The sequence below is a fragment of the Homarus americanus genome, unplaced genomic scaffold, assembly GCF_018991925.1.
Source record: "Homarus americanus isolate GMGI-L3 unplaced genomic scaffold, GMGI_Hamer_2.0 scaffold41366, whole genome shotgun sequence".
NCBI lineage: Eukaryota > Metazoa > Arthropoda > Malacostraca > Decapoda > Nephropidae > Homarus > Homarus americanus.
In genome coordinates, this window is record NW_024723541.1 from 4,257,562 (window position 1) to 4,278,930 (window position 21,369).

General features: G+C 41.5%; 1 protein-coding gene across 5 annotated transcripts in view; it reads right to left on the minus strand.

The window, feature by feature from the left end:
• The window catches only part of LOC121863584 (transcription factor Sp9-like), a 96,951-nt gene that overhangs the window by 48,822 nt on the left and 26,760 nt on the right, over positions 1–21,369 (minus strand). For 3 of the 5 annotated variants that reach the window (XM_042362306.1, XM_042362302.1, XM_042362304.1), the window contains exon 2: positions 12,426–12,455. The exons of the other annotated variants lie outside the window; for them this stretch is intronic. In XM_042362306.1, coding sequence (XP_042218240.1) covers positions 12,426–12,455 — 30 coding nt within the window. The remainder of the gene's footprint in view (positions 1–12,425; positions 12,456–21,369) is intronic. 5 annotated transcript variants of the gene reach the window in all.

A 21,369-nucleotide genomic window follows, 5' to 3' on the forward strand; every position in this document is an offset into this window, starting at 1 on the left:
TATGACCTAGCTCTTCCTGTGGTTGAAATGTGATAAAAATAAAATACCGGACAGTATCAAGGAATCTCTCCCAATAACGGACTTTTTATTAACGGATTTATTAGTAGTGTAATGGATAGAGTAAACCCCCTCAGTAACGCGGTGGATACCGTAACCCCTCTCAATAACGGAATGAATACAGTAACCCCTCTCAATAACGGAATGAATACAGTAACCCCACTCAATAACGGAATGAATACAATGTCCCCTCTCAATAACGGAATTAATACAGTATACCTTCTCAATAACACATCTCATTACTAGATACATCTCATGAACAGAATACGTCCCAATAACGAACAGAACTTTCAAGAATTCGTCCGGTATTGGGAGGGTTGGGTGTATTTCATTAATCCGGACGAATAACGGTAAGTAATTCGCGTGCGGTGGTGGTATTCGATAAATCAAATATGTTGGCTGTTGTTTTGATGGATGGGAGGTGTGCATGTGCATGTGTGTGTGTGTATGTGTGTGTGTGTGTGTGTGTGTACGTGTGTAAATTTCTGGGGGTAATACACCACGTCCTGCACAAGACTATCTTTACTTTACTCTCTCTCAGCTGGGGTTCCTCGGTGACCGGGTGGTGACTGGGTGGGTGGTGATTACGTGGTGACTAGGTGATGATTGACTTGCTGACTGGTAACTGGGTGATGACTAACTGATAACAGACTGGTAAACTGCCTTGTGACTCACTATACCTTATATCACGTTCATATAAAGCCTTCATCCAGTTCCTTCGTTATAAAATATTCTCGAAATACGACACACACACACACACACACCCTTCTGTTAACAGGCAACAAGAATATAAATAACTAATCCCTTCAACTCACAAAGGCAACCAAGTGAGAGTAAAAAAAAACATTTATTGAACTTTATCAACACGATCCCTTGGTCGACATTGCGTGTAAATTGTCGATATAAACAACAGTAGTTGAATATTTCTACACTAATGGTTTTGCTCCATTCCTGCTATTCTCAAATTCTCAGTGTGTGTTTTATCGTTCTCTTTTCATTTTTCCCTTCTTTATCAAGGTTTCTATGTTGTTTTAGTCATTCTAGATGTAATAGGAAGAGTGAAAGCAAAGGAAGGGTTAATATTCTAGTATCTGTAGGGCGGGAGTCGTCAGGAGGTGACACCTGTAGTCTTGTGAACCACGGAGCTGAGCTGCAGTCCTCCCAGACACTCACTGCCAGGCGTATGATTCCTTTAGAGAGACAGCTCAATAATACACTACCAACAAATATATCATTTTATATGTTATTTAATTATTTTCAATACGTTGCTAAGTGAATTTTCATTAAAATCAGACCAAAATTTAAGTTACTTTCATAGTTGCTGTCAATGCTGTACGATTCATGTGTTATTAATTGCCGCCGCCGCCGCACTTGAAGCAGCTCAGTGTTTACATTGCGTGTGGACGGTGTGGTTAAATCGTGCTTTCTTTAATTACCCTTTGACGATGGAAAATCGAGTGAAGTATTTGTGTAAATCAGAAAGTCTCATAGACTTGTTGGAGATGATGAATGACAATAATCTACAGTCAACATTTTCAGACACTGTCAAGTTGCTGAAAATTTTAATAACTCCAATGACAACGGCAGAAGCAGAAAGGTGCTTTTCAACTTTGAAGAGAATTAAAACTTTTTTGCGCAGTACCATGGTGAATGACAGACTGTCTGCTTTAGCAGTGATATCCATTGAAAATAAAATGATAACAGAAATAAAGGATTTTAATGAAATAGTAATAAACAATTTTGCTACATCGAAGAGCAGACACGCCGACTTTATTTTCAATTAATACTGGTCCATCACTACTACCATGCCCTGGGAATTAGTGGACATCAACTACAACTCATACCTGAGGTAGGTCACCTACTGTTGTGTGAGGCCTTACAGTCCATCCAGTTTATGTTTCACGAGCCGCCACTGCCACGGCGGCCATGTTTGTTTACATTAGGAAGTTGGTCGTTTCTATCGTAACAATTTGTATCACCTAAAGATTAAGTTAGGTGAGGATTTGGTAGGTTAGGTGAGGTTAGGTTAAGAGGGTGGTCAATCTTTAGGTGAAATAAGCTAGGGTGGAGATTCTTCAGGTGATCCAATATTTAATTTCTATCAATTTCTGGTACATGAGTGGTGGTACAGGTACAGTGCAGGTATTTTGGTAATTGTGGATATTTTTACTCGTTTGGGTTTTGTATTGTTTTGTATTTATATAAATCAGTTATAATCATCAGTTATAATCATTATTTATAGTAGTAGTCATAGTACCGTTGTATTTGCATTACTATTCTTAAACGCTGAGGAGGAGGAGGAGGAAGAAGAGTAGAGAAGGAGAAAGACCTGACACAGAGAAAGATTGAAACAGGGAGATAGAGAAGGAGGAGGAACAGGAAGAAGAGAAGGACGTGACAGATAGGAAGGTTGAGACGGAAGGACAGGGGCGGAAATAGCCGTCAACAACCATGGTCGGTGGCCCACAACAAGCCGCCATCAACCCGACAGCGTCCACCAGATTTGTAATTGAGCGAAGTCTGCAATGATGATGGTGGCCTCCATTGGTGGCTACTACCTCCACACCAATGTTGAGGCCAGGCTACGGCACACGAGGCCATAGGAAGGGGGGAGGAGGGAGAGGAAGAGGGGGGAGGAGGATGGGAGAGGGGGAGAGGAAGTAGAGGAGGGTTCTGGGCGGTAGGATAATGAGGAGGAAGAGGAGGAAGATCAGGAGAGGAGCAGCGAAAGGAGTAGGAGGGAGAAGAGGAGGAGGAGGAGTGGTTCATTAGCGGTTCATGTGTCCATTGTTGAGGTGAGGCACAGGTCTGGGGGGGAGGGGGGGTGGACCACACACAGGTGGACGAACACCCTAGTGGAGTACTGTGGTAGACACGACCTTGAGGGAGGCAACGATACTGTGGTGGTGGTGGTGATGTGGTGGTAGTGGTGATGTGGTGGTGGTGGTAGTAGTGGTGGTGGTGGTGCTACTACTACTCCCTGTCACCACCAACACGCCTCTACACACACACACACACACGAGTCATCATCAAGTGACAGACACATTATCGTCATCGTCTGTGGCCATGAGATGAATTGATTCCTTATGGTGTCTATTACAACATCATCGTCATTGTCATCATCGTCATTATCATCGTCATTGTCATCATCGTCATTATCATCGTCATTGTCATCATCGTCATTGTCATCATTGTCATTGTCACCTAATATTTAAGTGACTTCATTCCTTTGATACCAATTAGGAGACAAACTCAAGCGAGAGAGAGAGAGAGAGAGAGAGAGAGAGAGAGAGAGAGAGAGAGAGAGAGAGACCTTCAGACAAGCTCCTCCAGGGTGACACAATGTTCCACAGTGGTGGTCATCAATGTTACGTCATTACCACGACCTACAATATTGTTACGTCATTACCACGACCTCCACACACACCTCAACTATTATCAATGATTACGAAGGATTATTATAAATTCTATCAATCATTATTAAGTATCGGTATTATTTTAGATTAAGTAAAATAGAATAAATAAAGTAAATTCAAGTATATAAAAAAATAATAAATATCCTCCATAATTTATTTTTCTCCGACTCTTATTTTTTTCTTTCATCATCACCACTACTACCACTCCCTCCCTCTACCACTCCCTCCCTCCCTCTACCACTCCCTCCTTCCACCACTCCCTCCTTCCACCACTCCCTCCCTCTACCACTCCCTCCCTTTACCACTCCCTCCCTCTACCACCACGTCCCTCTACCACCACGTCCCTACCATAACCACCTCTCCTCACGGTTACCTCATCTTCTCTACCACCCCTTCCCTCACTATCTCTCTCCCTCACCACCTCCACCCCAGACCCCCACCCCACACACACACAAAAAAGGTCAAATGAAGTCACATTCTAAGCTCCCGTCGAATTCGCAGCGGGATCAACCACCCCCTTTTGATGTCAGGCAAATTCACTCATTAATATAGCTTGAGTTGATGACTTAATTCCTCAGGCCTTGAAAGAACTCAGAGCTTGTTTAACGCTGAATACTGCTCGTCAACTCTCGCTTTCAAACTTCGTACCAAAACTGTGAAAAAACCTGGAATATTGAGGTGTGGTTTTTTTGGGGGGGGTGTGTGTGTGTGTGTGTGTGTGTGTGGGTGTGTGTGTGTGTGTGTGCTAAATTGTTGGAGTGTGTTGTGTTTTTGAGTGTTGGGGGGGTGTGTTAGGTTAATCTTTAGGTGAAATAACCTGGAGTGAAGATTTTTTTTACCTACAACGAATCATTAAACTTAAAAAAAAACATAATAACAAAAATAACCCATGAAAATAATACCAGGAAACGACATTTTATAAAACTACACACACACACACACACACACACACACACACATACACCTATCAACCCTCCGCTCCCTCACCTCCCCCTCATCCCTCCCCCTTGGACTCACCTGGTTAACTAAGTAATAAATAATAATCTAAAACTCCAGGAAGAAGGTAAACACAGTAAACGTATTTTTCCCCCAAATGACTTAAAAAAAAAACCTGTCAAAACAAGTGTCGTAATTGGTGGGGATTTTTTTTTCAGTGGGGGTGTGGGTGGAAAACAAACGAAAACTAATTTGCTCTTCTTCAAAACAAATGTTGCTCGGTTCTCAACGCAGGGGTAAAGGAGAGCCCTTGGGGGAAGTTTTTTTGTTAGTTCAGTTTATTCCTCCTGTTCCTCTGTTCCTCCCCCCCCCCCGCCTCCGCTTTACTTCTGTGACTTAATTTCGCGTCGGAGCATTTTACGGTAACAAGCTGTACCTGTTGAGCCCCACCTTAAAGGCTCATTCACTCCAACATAATGACCAGAAAAATGGCGACCGCTTAACCCGTGTGAATTACTACAACCGGTAGCGATGTCTGGTGGCATTTAGTGTGCTGGCCAACTCGGTCGAGATCTGTATGCAAATGGAGATGGAGCAGCGGGTCATCCATCAGGAACTGCTGGAGAGGGTAGCAGCGCTGTACCCTGGGGCACCTCCTCTTGTGGTTTAGCCAGGCACGTGGACAGCCCTCAGTCTCACAGCCTCGACAGGAGCCTCACACACTCGCCAAGAGACTCATACCTGGCACATATAGCGTGTATGTATTTACGTGTGTGTGTGTGTGTGTGCGCGCGAGAGCGTGTGGATGTGTGTATGGTAATCTTCTTTCAATAATTGGCTTCCGTGAGTGACATTTGTTGCGTCACACGAACGTCAGGCTGCGGAATGTTGACATTATATTGCCTCTGTTGACGTCAAGGCTTTACGGTGCTGACGTTATTAGTGTTATGAACACACACATACACACACACACATACACACACACACTTCAACAACATAAATAATACAGGTAAAGTTACAAGTCCAGGTACAGACAGACACAAGTACAGACACTTCAGAATAAACTACGTTACTTAAAGCACAACTTAGGGTTAATTCCAAGTCTTTTTTCTTATTACTCCACTAATTAACGAAAGAATGAGTCACATCTACATAATTCCTGTCATTCATTACGCCATTCACAACTACTGTAATTCGTAAGTGTTATTAGAGAAGAATCCTAGAATTTAGTTTCGCTATATTTGATGTAATTGACTCGTTTTTTATATTATTACGGTTATTAGATTCGCTATATCAAATTTCTTCGTTATGGGCTGTTTAATGTGAAGTGTTTTCGTTATTATATAAGTCTGTGGTGGGGGTGGAACAGGGTAAATGGAGGAAGTAAGAGAGAGAGAAGGAGATGGAGGAAGAGAGAGAGAGGATGGGGGGGAGGGCAGGCAGGCAGGCAAGCAGTCAGCTGATACAATGTAAACAAAGTATGACGTCAGAGCTCCTCAAACACATGACGTCATCGATGCAGATAATGATACGGGGATATTTGATAACTTTAAAGATGGAAGATTACACTGGACCTTCCCATCCCTTCCCTTTATCCTCCCCTCCTCACGTCATTATTCCTCCCTTGTTCTCTCCCCCCCCCCCCCTTCCTTCCTCCCCTCTTTCGCCCACCCTTCCTATCGTGATGTACTTCCCGGACAGCTGAAGAGAAATACCTTTGATAATTATCCCTTTAACTCCGCTTGTGAAATTTAGTCTTGGCAGTGATGACCTCCGTGTTTGTGTGTGAGGTAGGGAGGGAAGGAAGAGAGGGAGGGGGGAGGGATGAAGGAAGGGAAGAGGAGGGGGAGGGAAGAGGAGGGGCAGGGAAGGGAGGGAAGGATAGAGGGAAGTAGGGAAGGAAGGAAGGAGGGGGTGGGATGGAGGAAGGGAAGGTGAAGGGAGGGAGAGAAGAGGCAGAGAGGGAGGGAGAGGAATGGAGGAGGGATGGAGAGTCTGTTTGTGTATGTATATATGTATCCATGTGTATATACAGGTATGTGTGTCTGTTAACATAGCCAAATGACTTACACAGATCAACTCTTCACATACATAAATCACAAAGCAAAACACGTACCGGATTCCAAACACTAATTTTAGACAAATACAACAACTAATAAAAAATAAACATACCTAATACTTACAAATTATCTTATCAACCTTGTATTTTGTACCTGTGTTGGTCTTAGTATTTATGAAGGTAAGCGTTCTGGATGTGACATTTAGGTTACTCTCATCTATACCCCGATATATTCTGTAATTCATGCCTGTCTGTCTGTCTGTCGTATGTCTGTCTGTTTGTCTGTCGTATGTCTGTCTGTCTGTCTGTCTGTCTGTCGTATGTCTGTCTGTCTGTTGCAGGGTTTAGGTCTCTTGTAAGTATCAGGTTTGGGGGGAAAATATCACGATTCGGTTAAGTAAGATTACTGTTTATATTGGGTTAGCATTTATTTCCGTTATACTCATACAGATATATCCGTCTATCCACACATATATATCCACACTCATAGCCTCATCTATCCATTCATATATATATATATTATATCTCCTATACATTTCCATGCTTATATCCATATCCACACAATTATATCCATGTTTATATTCACATCCACATATATATCCACACACCTCATCACATATCTCCCCGCTACACATACGACACAAACACCTACACAAACACTATAAATTATCATAATATACAAAAAAAATTACACATATCAGATACAAGTTCAGAAAAAAACACAGAAGACATTAAGTTGTTAGCTATAAAAAAAAATAAAATAAATTAATAAATAAATAAATTCCCCCCCCTTCCCCAAAACAATAGAGAGTAACAACAGTAATTTCCAATAGTGAACAATTTGCAGCTTCAATGAGACGCATCTCAGAAAAGGTCGCCCAGTGTACAGTAGAACTTTGGCAAGTGATCCATATTAAACTTTTTCAGAGGCCATTAACTGGGTGGTATTGTACTGTATGATTTAGTGGAGTCTAATTTAATTTTTTTTTTGGGGGGGGGGAGGGGGATAGGTGAGGAGGCTGGGAGAAAGACGAGAAAGAAAGAGAAAAAGTAAAATAACAACAAACAAGAGTAATAGATGAAAAACAAGAGAGATAAAGACACAGAAACAAAGTACAAAAGAAAATTGACAGAAAGACAAACAGACAATCTCGACAAGAACCTGAACGTCCAACATAAATCATTAACACGTAAATTTTTCTGACATTCCCAGGTAGAGTGTGAGGGGTTACCGGCCTAACAATAATATGTCCTATACCACGAATTTAGGTTAGGTTAGGTTATTACTTTTATATTGACTTAAGAGGGAGGTTGTAAGTGTAGAGTGTTAAGTATAAGTATGTCTGGATTGGGTGTGGTTGGTAGTGGTTGTGGTGGTAGTGATGGAGGTGATTGTGGTAGTGGTTGTGGTGGTAGTGATGGTGACTATGACTGACTGACTTGTGGTGGTTGGTGGTTGTGGTGGTAGTGATGGTGACTATGACTGACTGACTTGTGGTGGTTGGTGGTTGTGGTGGTAGTGATGGTGACTATGACTGACTGACTGGTGGTGGTTGGTGGTTGTGGTGGTAGTGATGGTGACTATGACTGACTGACTTGTGGTGGTTGGTGGTTGTGGTGGTAGTGATGGTGATTATGACTGACTGACTGGTGGTGGTTGGTGGTTGTGGTGGTAGTGATGGTGACTGGCTGACTGACTGGTGGTGGTTGGTGGCAGTGGTGGTTGTGGTGATAGTGATGGTGACAAAGACTGACTTACGATGAAGACATAGAAAGACTGACTGACTGACTAACTAACTAACTGATTGACTGACTGAGGGTGAAGACAAAGACTGACCGACTGAATAATAGTGAAGACAGTGTGGTTGATGGTGATCGTGATGACAACGGCGGCTCTTGTAGGGCTGAAGACAGTAATTACATTGAAGAAAAATAGACTGTGGGTATACCTGACCACCAAGTAATTAACCTGGGCAACATAAGGTGATTAGTGATTAGCGGCGTCGTGTGTGTGTGTGTGTGTGTGTGTGTAAGACTCCCCAGAATATGTTACTCCTGTATAAATCCTTGACAGTCTACCATCGTCTAGTGTCAGGTAAAGAATTGACAGGTAAGAGAGTCAACCTGAATCTTGTGTGTAGTTGATCACAGGTACACGAGGTAATGGTCATTGCTGTCTCCTCCTCCTGCTTCGCCTCCTACAGTATTGATACACGACATCACTCATTCTCCTACTGTACTGTCTCCTATTAGTGGGTCTTCTTAGCATTCTCCTGTCTCCTATAGTAGTGCACACTCACACAAACAAACAAACAAACACCCTATCTGAGTCACATACACATCTGGGATATAATTGAGTCTGGTAATTTGTTGACGTGAGGTAGTACGGGTGAGTGGATGACGAAGTGGGTGGGGTGGTGTGTAGGTGGTCAGAGAGGTGCTGGCAGGTCATCAAAGGTTAATGACTTCTCACACACAAGGTCAGGGAGGCGGCGGGTTGTTCGCGACACAAACCACCTTAAAACACCAATTACTGTACAATGGAGCTAAGCCAATAATCCCCTGTCGGGATCCCGAAGGACATTCTACCTCATCACCCCGAACTACCCCTCCCCCTTCCTCCTCCTCGTGTCCTCTCCCTCTAGGTCTAATAGCCAGAGGTCAGGTCAAGAAGGAGAGGAGGTGGGGAGGAGAGGAAGGGGAGGGAAGGGAAGGGGTCAGGAGCATCGAAGTTCTTCAGTCATTGTGGGATCATTGACAAACCTGAAGGCGAGCCCATCAAGATATGTACTGCGCTGAGGAACATTGTACTGCGCTGAGGAACATTGTACTGCTCTGAGGAACATTGTACTGCGCTGAGGAACATTGTACTGCGCTGAGGAACATTGTACTGCGCTGAGGAACATTGTACTGCGCTGAGGAACATTGTACTGCGCTGAGGAACATTGTACTGCTCTGAGGAACATTGTACTGAACTGAGGAACATTATACTGCTCTGAGGAACATTGTACTGCGCTGAGGAACATTGTACTGCGCTGAGGAACATTGTACTGCTCTGAGGAACATTGTACTGCGCTGAGGAACATTGTACTGCTCTGAGGAACATTGTACTGCGCTGAGGAACATTGTACTGAGCTAAGAAACATTTTGCAGTACAGTGGCCGGTGGAACAAAGACGCCGTTTATTCCTACCACGAGACCATCAACACCAGTCCAAGCAGAAGAAGAAGAAGGTAAGTGAACGTTCGCCAGGCGTAACTCTCTCCATCCTTAGCTTAATTCACCTGAAGATTAATCACCCTAACCTCACCCCTTCCAATTAACGTTAGTGTAGTTAATCATAAGATGAATCAAGCTGGGAGTATCAAATCAGGTGAAATACTAGAGATGTCTAATCTTCAGGTGATGCCACAATGGATAGACAGCAAGCCAGGTATCACATCCACACCTACATCACTATTTTTATCAGGTAAATAGATACCCTACACCTGTGCTCTCATTAACAAGGCACAATACAGGTGTACACACAGATGCCTGAACGTGAATATGACTCCTTTGTTTACGTTTGGATCAAGGCAACACCTGTACTCGTGTCTACCTGTAATCGTGTCTACCTGTACTCGTGTGTCTACCTGTACTCGTGTGTCTACCTGTACTCGTGTGTCTACCTGTACCCGTGTGTCTACCTGCACTCGTGTGTCTACCTGTACCCGTGTGTCTACCTGTACTCGTGTGTCTACCTGTACTCGTGTCTACCTGTACTCGTGTCTACCTGTACCCGTGTGTCTACCTGTACTCGTGTGTCTACCTGTACTCGTGTTAACCTGGACTAATATCTACCTGTACTCTCTACTTGTAAAAAACAACAACTCCCTGACACCATCAAAACACTATACACTTAAACCTGTACTTATATCAATACTTCCCAAATGACTTCTCTTAATCTATACTTAAAAATCTGTACTATTTAATACTTTACACTTTAATCCACATTTGAGCTGCCATTACCGAATAAAGTTTCATAGCCACAATTACTTTAAGTTATACGTGATAACTTCAAGACGTTTGTGGTTTAAACTTCATCGTGTACTGCCACAGACATTACCCGCTGGGATAAACTTTACGTGTCAGTGTGAAAGGTTAGTTTTACTCTTTAACTGTGTGAGAGAGAGAGAGAGAGAGAGAGAGAGAGAGAGTCAAAGAATATCAATTTTATTTACTCATAACAAAATCATATCACAAATCCCCACAAGTTTATACAGGGAAACGGTGAGGGGAGGGAGGGGGGAAGGAAGAGGGAGGGAGGGAGAGGGAGTCACAAACAGATTAAGGTCGTTCTTGATACTCTCCTGGGGGTCTTTTCCTCCCTCCCTCCCTCCCTCATCACGAGGGTGGGAGAGATATAAGTAAGTGGTGGTGATTGGAAGGGGAGGTGAAGGAGGGGCGGAGAGGAGAAGGAAGAGGGATGGAGAGGAGGAGGAGGGGCGGAGAGGAGAAGGAAGAGGGGTGGAGAGGAGGAGGAAGAGGGGTGGAGAGGAGGAAGGAAGGAGGTGGTAATGAATTTTGTTTGAACACACCTTAGCCCACCCTAGCCCACCCTCACCTACCTTAACCCACTCTGTCTATCTGTCTGTCTTTCTCTGCGTCTATCTGTCTGTGTCTCTCTCATATTCGTTGATTCAGGTACACAATCAGAGAGAGAGAGAGAGAGAGAGAGGAAGGCGTGATATCTGGTCGATCCCGGAATTAGTGTCAGCGTAAATGAGAGTTGATGAGTACCTGTGATGGAGAGGCGGCCCTGTTACAGGCATGTGAAGGAGTGGGGAGTGAGGGGGAGGCGGAGTGGGATGAAGAGAGAGAGAGAGAGTGGGAAAGTGAAAGGGATTGGGAATGAAAAAATAAACACGGCATAAACTATACTAGAAAAAAAAGCACTGCAAAGAAAAAAAAATCCAGGTAAATTAATCAAGGAATCTAAACCCACATTACCTAAACGATACGTTAATTAGATGATATCAGATATCACAGGTAATTAGGTGATATTCCCCTTAACTCTATATAATTCCAACGATCAATAAATTATTTAATATATATAAACCATAAATAATTTGGTATTATATCTTTAAGCGATGTTATTTGTAAACAAGAGAGAGAAACATTACTACAGGGATATGAATCAGACTAGAGACAGGGAGAGAGAGAGAGAAACATTACTACAGGGATATTTCTAATCAGGTGATATCCATCGATCAACCATTCCTTCGGCAAGTACTGACGGAGGAGGTCTTGGCCCCTTGGTATTGACATTGGTGAAAGAAAACGAAACACAATCTCTCTTTGATACAGTAAAAATAATACAATAATACATAAAATACGATAATAAATACATGAAATCTAATGTAATTCTTAGTATCAATTATCAATACTAATAATACTTAAAATAATCAACATGCTTCAAAAAGTAGGAAAAAATAAGTTAAGATTTTCAGATACGTAAAAAAAAAATAATTATACATTTTTTATAGCATTCATAAATGTTTATTATTGAGGAAGAACCATTATAGTGACAGATGGTTGTGTACTGTCTGTCTGTCTGTCTGTCTCACAGCTGGAACAACATTTAGGTACCAGCTGTAGTATCCCTCTGGCAGCTAATGTGTGAGATAGTGTGGATAGAAAAGGTGAGAGAAAGCGAAGAAGTGAGAGAATTAAAGAGAGACAGCGAGAGAAAAAGAGGAGATGAGAAGAGGAAAAGTGATTAAGAGAAGTAGAAGAGGTGAGAGATAGAGAGAAAGTGAGGGAAGAAGAGAAAGATAGAGAATTTGAGAAACGAACTAGTGAAAAATATAGATGGGCAAGAGAGAGAGAGAGAGAGAGAGAGGTGAGGGGTAGAGGTGTGAGAGAGAGAGGTAGAGAGGTGCGAGGTAGAGAAGTACAGGAGGGAGGTGTTACTCTACCTTGGCTTGTTGAGGGATCACACTCGGTGGCTGAAACAAAAGATTGTGTCGTTCATGATGGAGGCTGGCGGCTAGGGGGGGGGGGTGTTATATCATGCTTTTGTTTTTTCAACTTTGGATCACCTGAAAATTAGACACCCCAATTTGTTTTTCATCTGATGATTAAAACACCTAAGGTAACCAATTGTAACCTGACCTGACTTATTACCTGACCTACCCTGACCTGACCTATTACCTAATCTAATTAATTACCTGATCTAATTCAACTTAACCTAACCCCCCTCAGGTAGTGTTAGGGTGTCTTATCTTCAGGTGGTTTGTTCCCTGGAGTCTGCTAATCAATGTGGAACTTAAGAAATATATATATTGGTATTTTTTTTCGTCTATTTCGGATATAATATATTTCGGATATTTAATGACAGCTTTTGGGAGTTTTTGTACTTTTTGACATTATATATTTTTGAAAAGTATTAATATTTTTAAGTTATATTTTTTGGACTTTTTTGATATATGGACATTTTTGTATATTTTGGACATACTATATTATATATTTTTGATAATTTTCTATATTTTTATATAATTTGGGTATTTTTGTGAGGGCATTTTGGAATATAATTTAAACAATATTCTGGGCAATTTCTCAGTGGGTATTTTCGACAATTTTCTATGAATATTTTGGGAACTTTTAACATTACTTAAGGCCAAAAAAATCGACGCTTCAGACCACTAACACAAGGTTCCATAACACAGCGGGAAGTGAAAGGTCATACATGTATATTTACAATCCATAATATAAACTGGAACTGTTACTGGGATGTATAGGTTTATATTATATCTCCAAGTTTATTTCCAGGGTGTTAATATCTCCTGTGTTTTGGGTTAAATCTTCAAATATTGACATAATCTTCCTCTGGGGTTAAGTTAATATCTCCTGTATTTGGGTTAAATCTTCAAATATTAACATAATCTTCCTCTGGAGTAAATATATATTGATTTTATATTTATCTTCACCATATAACAAAAAAATTCTTCTGTCCTTGATTATTAACCTAAGCAAACAAACAAAACATCATCATCATCCTTATGCAAACAAGATCAACAATTATAAACAACATTTTATATTTAACAACATCAGTAAATTCATAATAAAGGGGTTTTATCCTTAAGTAATAATATAAAAAAAACATTTGGTATGGTCCACCCTGTCCGCCACTTCACCTGAGACACTAATTAGCCAGGTAGTACAGGTGAGGTAGGTGTGTGTCTCCCTGTCCGCGTTTCTGTCCCTTTCCTTCCTTTCCCCCTCATAACCGCGCGAGGGGGTGGAAGGTGATGGGAGGGTACGAGTTGGAGGAAGGGGGTGAGGATGGAGGGATGAGTGAGGGTGATGGGGTGAAGGTGGGAGGGAAGGGGTGAAGGTGTGGGAAGGAAGGGGTTGAGGTGATGGGTGTGATCAACGAATCGGTATAAAGTCATTATCTCTTATCAGACGAGTACACCAGGTGGGTATAGCCCCCCCCACCCCCACCCTCTCTGTCTCTCTCTCTCTTTCTCCCTCTCTTTCTCTTCTTCTCTCTCTCTCCCTCTCGACTGAAGGAGATGCCCCTCCCCACCTGAACACCAGCTGGTTTTTGCCATCTGCCTCTGAACAGCTGGTGCACATTGACGACACCTCACCTACCTGGGGTCACGGAGGGTTGTTGAGGGGGTCACTGGGGGTCAAGGAGAGGGGGGGGGGGCTGGGATCAAAATCAATCATGTAGGCGTCTTGCTGCTACTCCCTCACCCCCTCCCTCCCCCTCTTTCCCCTACCCCTTCCTTCCCTCCTTCCCCAATCACTCCAACGTACAGTATTGCATTACCAGTCGAGGTGTGTACACGTATAGTACACTGTGTACATGTGGCGGTGTGTGCACATAGTAGACGAAAGAGAACAGCAAGAATAAACAGAGAATGAGTGAACAAGAAGAGGAAAGAAGAACAGTAATGAGACAAACAAACAATTAATGGCAAACAGGTGACACTTTAAACATCTCATAATAATAATAATAATAATCCCTAACTCGCCTCTCCAACCCTGTTTTTTATCCCTTGGCCTTTCTTTCTCCCCCTTCACCCCTAACTCCCTCCCCCCTTTTTACCCCTTTAGTCCTAACTCTTCCCTCACCCCTTTCTTACCCCTGGTCTACCCTTTCTCCCCCTTTTCTTCACCCCCCCTGACCCCCCCTAACTCGCCATTGCCGTCAAGAGGGCCTTAACGAGCGGCTGGAAGTAACCCAACGGTCAACAACAGTAAATCAATACCTGGCGACCGCAGCACGTGACTCGACAAAATGCCTAAGATGATTTATAAAATTTATTGTCACGAATATTGGCCCAAACAGCTGTCTCTCTCTCTCTCCCTTCCTACCAACTTCTCCCCCCTTCCTCTCTCTCACTCTCTCTAGTCCCTTCCTACCTACCTACCTACCTCACTGTATACCATTCTTCCTCCTTCCCTCCTCCTTTCATCCCTCCTTTCACATCCATCCCTCCTATCTTGTCTACCTTTCTACCTCCCTCCTTCTACATCCTTTCCTCCCTCTTCCCTCCACCAGAAAAATTTAACATAACAACCTTCAAGAATCCTTTTCATATCATAACTAAAGTGAATCAGTCAAATCCATTCTCAAGTCACCAGTCACGAACGCCATTGTTTTTATCATATGAACCTCTGACAACACGGGTGGCGGAGAGTCGTCTGGCAGTGTTAGCTGATCCATAAGCCCCCCCCCCCCTCCCCTCTCCGGCCCATAACCCCCTCTCCCCTGGCCCATACCCTCCTGGCCCATAACCCCTCCCTCCCCCTGGTCCATAAAACTGCGAGAGGACAGAGTGATAGAATAGAGGTGTTATTTACAAGTCTCCCCTTATCCATAACCTTGACAGCTTCGCCAATAGAAAATACGAAAAATGATCCCCCCGAAATGCCATTGGCTCAAGCACCCTTAAAGGTTCTTACGTGAAATTTTCCTCGTAACTGTTGACTTAAGAGAGTATTTGACAGATTCACTTAAGCTACGAAACAAAAATGGATTCTTAAAAGTTCTTACGTGAAATATTCCTCTTAAATGAATCTCTAAAAATTGGATGACTGACTCCAAAAGGACAAAAAACATCAACATGGCTTCAATATTACACTAAGACTCGACCTTAACTAGATACATCACCTTAGCACCAGTTCAGTGACAAAATTACAACACAGAATCACCGTGAATCAGGACTCGAGTTAGTGAATCATTTTAGAGGATTTTCTCACTCAAGATCTAAATCCTGAATTATAGGCAGATACTATTTGTAAATTTATATAAAACTTTTTCAAGGATTAGAGAAAGAAGTTTTACACGTCACGTCAAGTTTCATGACATATTTGAGCGATTATCAGAGTCAAGATTCACAAAGATTCGTAAGATTATTTTTTTCTTGTAATTGAAGATACGAATTCCTGCAAGGTTATTTATATTCTGTTGCTCCTGTTGGTTCGTGACAACGGTAGCAACAACGGTACTGACAACGGCGGTGAGGATAGCGTTTTCTTATCTAACGTTACCAAAAATTATATAAATTTTTGGTATCTAGTTGACAAAGTTGTTATCTTAGACAATGAAAACAGAATACATACGATAACACAATAATACGAAATTAAATCTAGTTTTATGTGATTGTGGTTCTAAGATCACAAAAAATTACTTAGCTAAAGATAACTAAACGTATAAAAAATAAATAAACAAAATAAAAATAAATAAAATATAAATTAACACTATTTCTAAGTTAACAAAATAATACAATATACTGTACACAAACTCTCAAACACGTGATCATACAAGTTAGGAAATAATGTCGTATAAACCCACAATAAAAACCTACATTAGTTACCACAATAATACAGTTTTTACTAATGGTGCAGTTAACTATAGTGATTAAAGTACTGTGTAATAGACAGCCACCAGTGAAGTTTAAGTTCGAGGTTAAGTAATGTTATGAGTCAAATGAGAAATGATAGTATTTTTCCACAAAGCATCCGGCGTTAGTGTGTTCAAGAGAGGTAGTCGGATGATTTTAAACGACATAAACTCAACCACAGTCAACTATTTCCCCTTCTTTAACCATGATGGGTGAAGCTACCGTGTTTTAATCAACCAATTGGAATCTATATCTCCATTTGACTCGTGGTATCAGGACATCTCAAGAGCTTCTGTCAGTCGTAAACAATAGAAACAAAAGACGATCAGTAGTGGGGAGTTTGAATGGCCTCGGAACGTCAATCTTATAATCAAATTCTAGCCACAAAGAAGAAAACCCCAATTACCATAAGACGAGAATGGGTCGAATCACCACACATCCTTATCACACCAGACTGTTCAAACAATCCAAACAAAGGTCCAAACAATCCAAACAAAAGTCCAAACAAGTAAACACTGCAGATGTTTGAGGAGGGAGAGAGGTAGGTGGTGGCGGGGTGGTGAGTCTCTTCTGTCAGGTTGGCTACTAATGACAGGCCAAACCCGCCCACCGCTGGGACAAGGGCCGATTATCAGAGGCTCTTTGGGGTAATCTGTCTCGCGTTGTGGGATACCTCAGGATGGTAGCTCATCTCTTCTCTGTTTCTCCCTCCTCCTGACTGGCTGCAAACCTCAGTGTGTGTGTGTGTGTATTCCTAACATCTCCAGACATGTTCTTATCCTTATTCACACCCATCAAATCCATTTCCATCCACCACCACTACTAACACCTTCCCCCCCCCCCCTACAGGCTACAGCTATCCTAACCACAATCCTTCACCCCCTGCAGCCATCCTAACCACAGAACCCACCCCCTCTTCACCTATCCTGACCTAAACAGTCCGTCCCTCTCACCCATCCTCACCGTTCCATCCACCCCTTCTCCTCTCACCTATCCTCACCCTACCTATCTATCTACCCTCTCCTCTCTTACCTATCCTTCCCTTACACCTATCCTCACCGCACCCCTGTATCCATCCCCCTCCTGTCTTACCTATCCTCCTCTCTTACCTGTCCTCACCTCACCCGTCTATCCCTCCCGTCCCTCACCGTCACAGGAAGTATCTGCCTGTAAAGTTGCTTTGGACAGATGAACTTTATGCCGACATTATTCGCGGTATAACGAGGAAGGATTGCACACTAAACGATCGACTTTACGACCATGGCCAGAGGGCGTGGGGAGAGGGCGTGTGGGATGGCATGAGGGGTGGCCGTGGGGTGGGAGGGGGGGGAAGAGAGGGAAGGGGAGTTTGTTTTTGTTGAAGAGTTCTGAGAATTCATCCAAATTAGGGAAACAAACAACACATAGGTGAAGGTTTGTTAATCATCACCTAAAAAGATGTTATTGTAAAAGGGGATCCGGTTAGTGTTTCGGATAGTAAGTGTTTCGGATAGCGGGTGTTTCGGATAGCGGGTGTTTCGGATAGCGGGTGTTTCGGATCCTAGAGAGAGAATGAGGCGATACACCACAAACCTCCTCCCCACCCCACCTCCCACCCCACCTCCCCACCCCTCCCCACACCCCATTCACACAAGCATCTCCTCATCTCTCACTTCCTCTCACTCCTAACTGAGGGTAATGAGATAGAGATAAGCAATAAACTAAAGAGTAAAAAACCAAAAAACGAACTGACAAACACTCAGACGATGGTAGAAGATGATTGATGTTATTAGTAATTCCTGTCCGCTGTGGAGTTTCGCTCTTGAACTCTTAGGCGTAATTTTAATCATTTATGTCTTAGTTAACTCTTATTTCTATATAGTGTCGTGTATATGTATGTATTTATGTATGTATGTATGTTTGTGTATATGTATTTGTGTATATTCATATTAAAGATTGACACACACACACACACACACACACACACACACATCATCTTCCCCGATACAACAACACACTAAAACTCTGTCTACAAAAGCGTTCGTGAATAAATCCGACTTCACAGGGGATTCATAATCTAAAATGAATCCGTCTTCACAAGAACGAAAAACAAAACAAAAACAAAACAATGAAGTTATTAAGGAAAATAATCATCCATAGAGAGGATTAATGTCTTGAAATCCGGCTATTGAGGGGATTAGTTTCCATAAATCCCGTAAGACTGGTGTATTATGGCGCTGTAGGAGTGAGGAGGTCGTTGTCAGGGAAGGTATGTTTGTGTTAGGTGGTGTTTTGGGATAGGTTTGTTGTGGTGGTAGTTGTGGTGGTTGTGTTGTGGTAGTTGTGTTGTGGTAGTTGTGATGGTTGTTGTTGTGGTTGTTGTTGTGGTAGTTGTGGTGGTTGTAATTTTTTTTTTTCATTTTTATCTATCTTTAATTATCATATTAATTTATTGTTAATATTTTTATGGAGTATTTTATAAAATTTCCAAAACGTATAAAAATTAAACAAAAAAGAAGAAGAAGAAGACTGAAGAAGAAATATTTGTGTTACATTACTAAACACCTAAAATAAAATTCCTTATAGAGAGTTGAGTTCCCCTTGGAGCTAATCCTCTACACACCTGGCAGATAGTATCGAATCCATTTACCGGTGAGGTTCAATCCCTTATATCGCTACTGGACATTAACAAACATTTATACTGACAAACAATAATGTAAATAAACTCTTTGTACCTATTTACCGCCAATAGATACCATCATGAACTTAAATACGTTGAATAATAGTGACAAAATGGAACGTCGACATTACTCCGCCTAATAATGTTATTAGATCTTATCAAAATCCCTCGAGATGGTGATTACATTGTGATTGAAATGTGTTATTGGAGTCTCTACGTCCTCTTGTATACAGCTACTGGATGGTATCGAAGCCTGCCATCTATAGTTGTTAGGGTTGGGAACTAAACGTGGTAATGGATTCTCTTAACTTGATGCTCATTTGTTATTTTTATAGATGCGATTATGGAGGGATTATATAAACACGGCGGTGAATCCTTTATGTGTGTTGGTTTATGATTTTATTGAAACGATGGGATTTATTTCATAATTAGTGAATGAAATGTAAGAATGTTCTTTTTCCATTTGCTTTCTATTCGTAATTTATGTGTTTTTGTCTTACTAACAGTATATGGGTAAAGACATTCACATTAACACGGAAAGTAAACGTAAAATTGCTCTAAACTTTGCGAATGACATGAGTGAATGTTCTTTGTTCTATCATCTCTCGGCTGACATTCAAGGACAATAGTTATGGCTCGTTTTCCCACCGTCATTCATTCATTCAGTCATTCACTTAAAGAGGTACTTCGTGAAGTATTTGTAAGCTCATTCTGGCCAATTTGTCTCGACTCACTGTAAGACTGACCCTTAAAAGCGGTTCAATGTATGAATGAAATACCATACGACATTCATACTTGCTTCTCTTATCATTCATACATTACAACCATGTCCTTGGTCAGCCCCAGTTAGATATTTCATCTCCAAACACTACAACAATCTATACGAATTGAATACAACACAATTTTCAATGCTAATTCAACGACGAATACTCCTTTTCTTTCATTCATGCATACAACTGTGAAATAATATACCCATACAAAGTCAGTTTGTTCCTGTATAGATTACGCAAAGGGAGAAAAACAGTAGAAATGGACAGAAAAACAGTAGAAATGGACAGAAAAAACAGTAGAAATGGACAGAAAATCTTGCTTGTAAACCCAAAACTAATGATCGTACGAGGAGGGAAAAGTTGTCGTATTGCCTATGTTATTCTTCTCCCAGGACGAACAGCTCAAGGCATCAACAAAAGGCGTGGGAAAAAAAAAGACATTCTTTTGAGTATTGATGATGACAACTTTCAATGGCGGAGTTTGTTTATGTGTGGTATTGTGTTGTAAGCGCCCTGAGAAGAAGAAGAAGAAAGATGGAACAGAAAGAGGAACAAGGAAGAAGACACAATAGAAAAGAATAACGAAGAAGGGATATGAAAAATAACAGAAAAAAATGAGGAATAAGAAACATGAATAAAAAAAAGGAGGATAATTTTACGATAAAAAAAGAGGATACAAAAAAAAACGTAACAAAACAGCTACAAAAACTGTCGCCCACCAGAGCAAGGACCCACACACACACACACATCGACACACACACACGCAGCAACCAACCAGGCAACGACACACAAACACACACACAGACCAACCAACCAACCAGGCAACGACACACACACAAACACAAACACACACACCAACATGTCAACAGGCCGACGGTGCGTTTGAAGGAGTGTGTGTATTGTAATGGGACAAAGGCAACTTGTCTTTGGTCCTGTGACTGGTCAAACCATTGGCGGCTGGACGGATTATAGTTCCCACTTCCCTTTGTCGCAGTCGCCACCACCGCCACCGCCGCCGCTGTTATATTTGGCTTACAATTCTCATATAATACCAAGGTGACATTTTTTCCCCTAAACTGTTATTTTTTCCCTGAACTGTTTTCATTTTTATCTATATTACGATCTTTTACAAATAATCTTTAACATTTCCATAATTTATTCATTTCCATCTAATACGAAATCTAGATGCATTCAAACTTTCACCAAAAACATTAAATATTTCTCTAACTCATTTATTTTCCAACTATAATACGTAATTTAGAGATAAAAATACGATATATATTTTCACTTACGGTTATACTGTGTGTGTGTGTTAGTGTATATCAAGATAACCAAAAAATTAATGTAAGAATTAATAAGAATTTTACCCCAAGTTGACTGACCATGTTGGATTGTTCCTTGGCTGCGTGTTACTTGTTGTGTTACGGTTGCTTTTGTGTTACTTGCCGCTGTCATGTTTGAGTTGGTCATATTTTTTTTAGATTTTTTTGAAAGTATATTGTTTTGTTATTATTGATGTTATTATTGTCATTATTATTTCAACAAGATATAAAATACCGTTAAACAATAATAA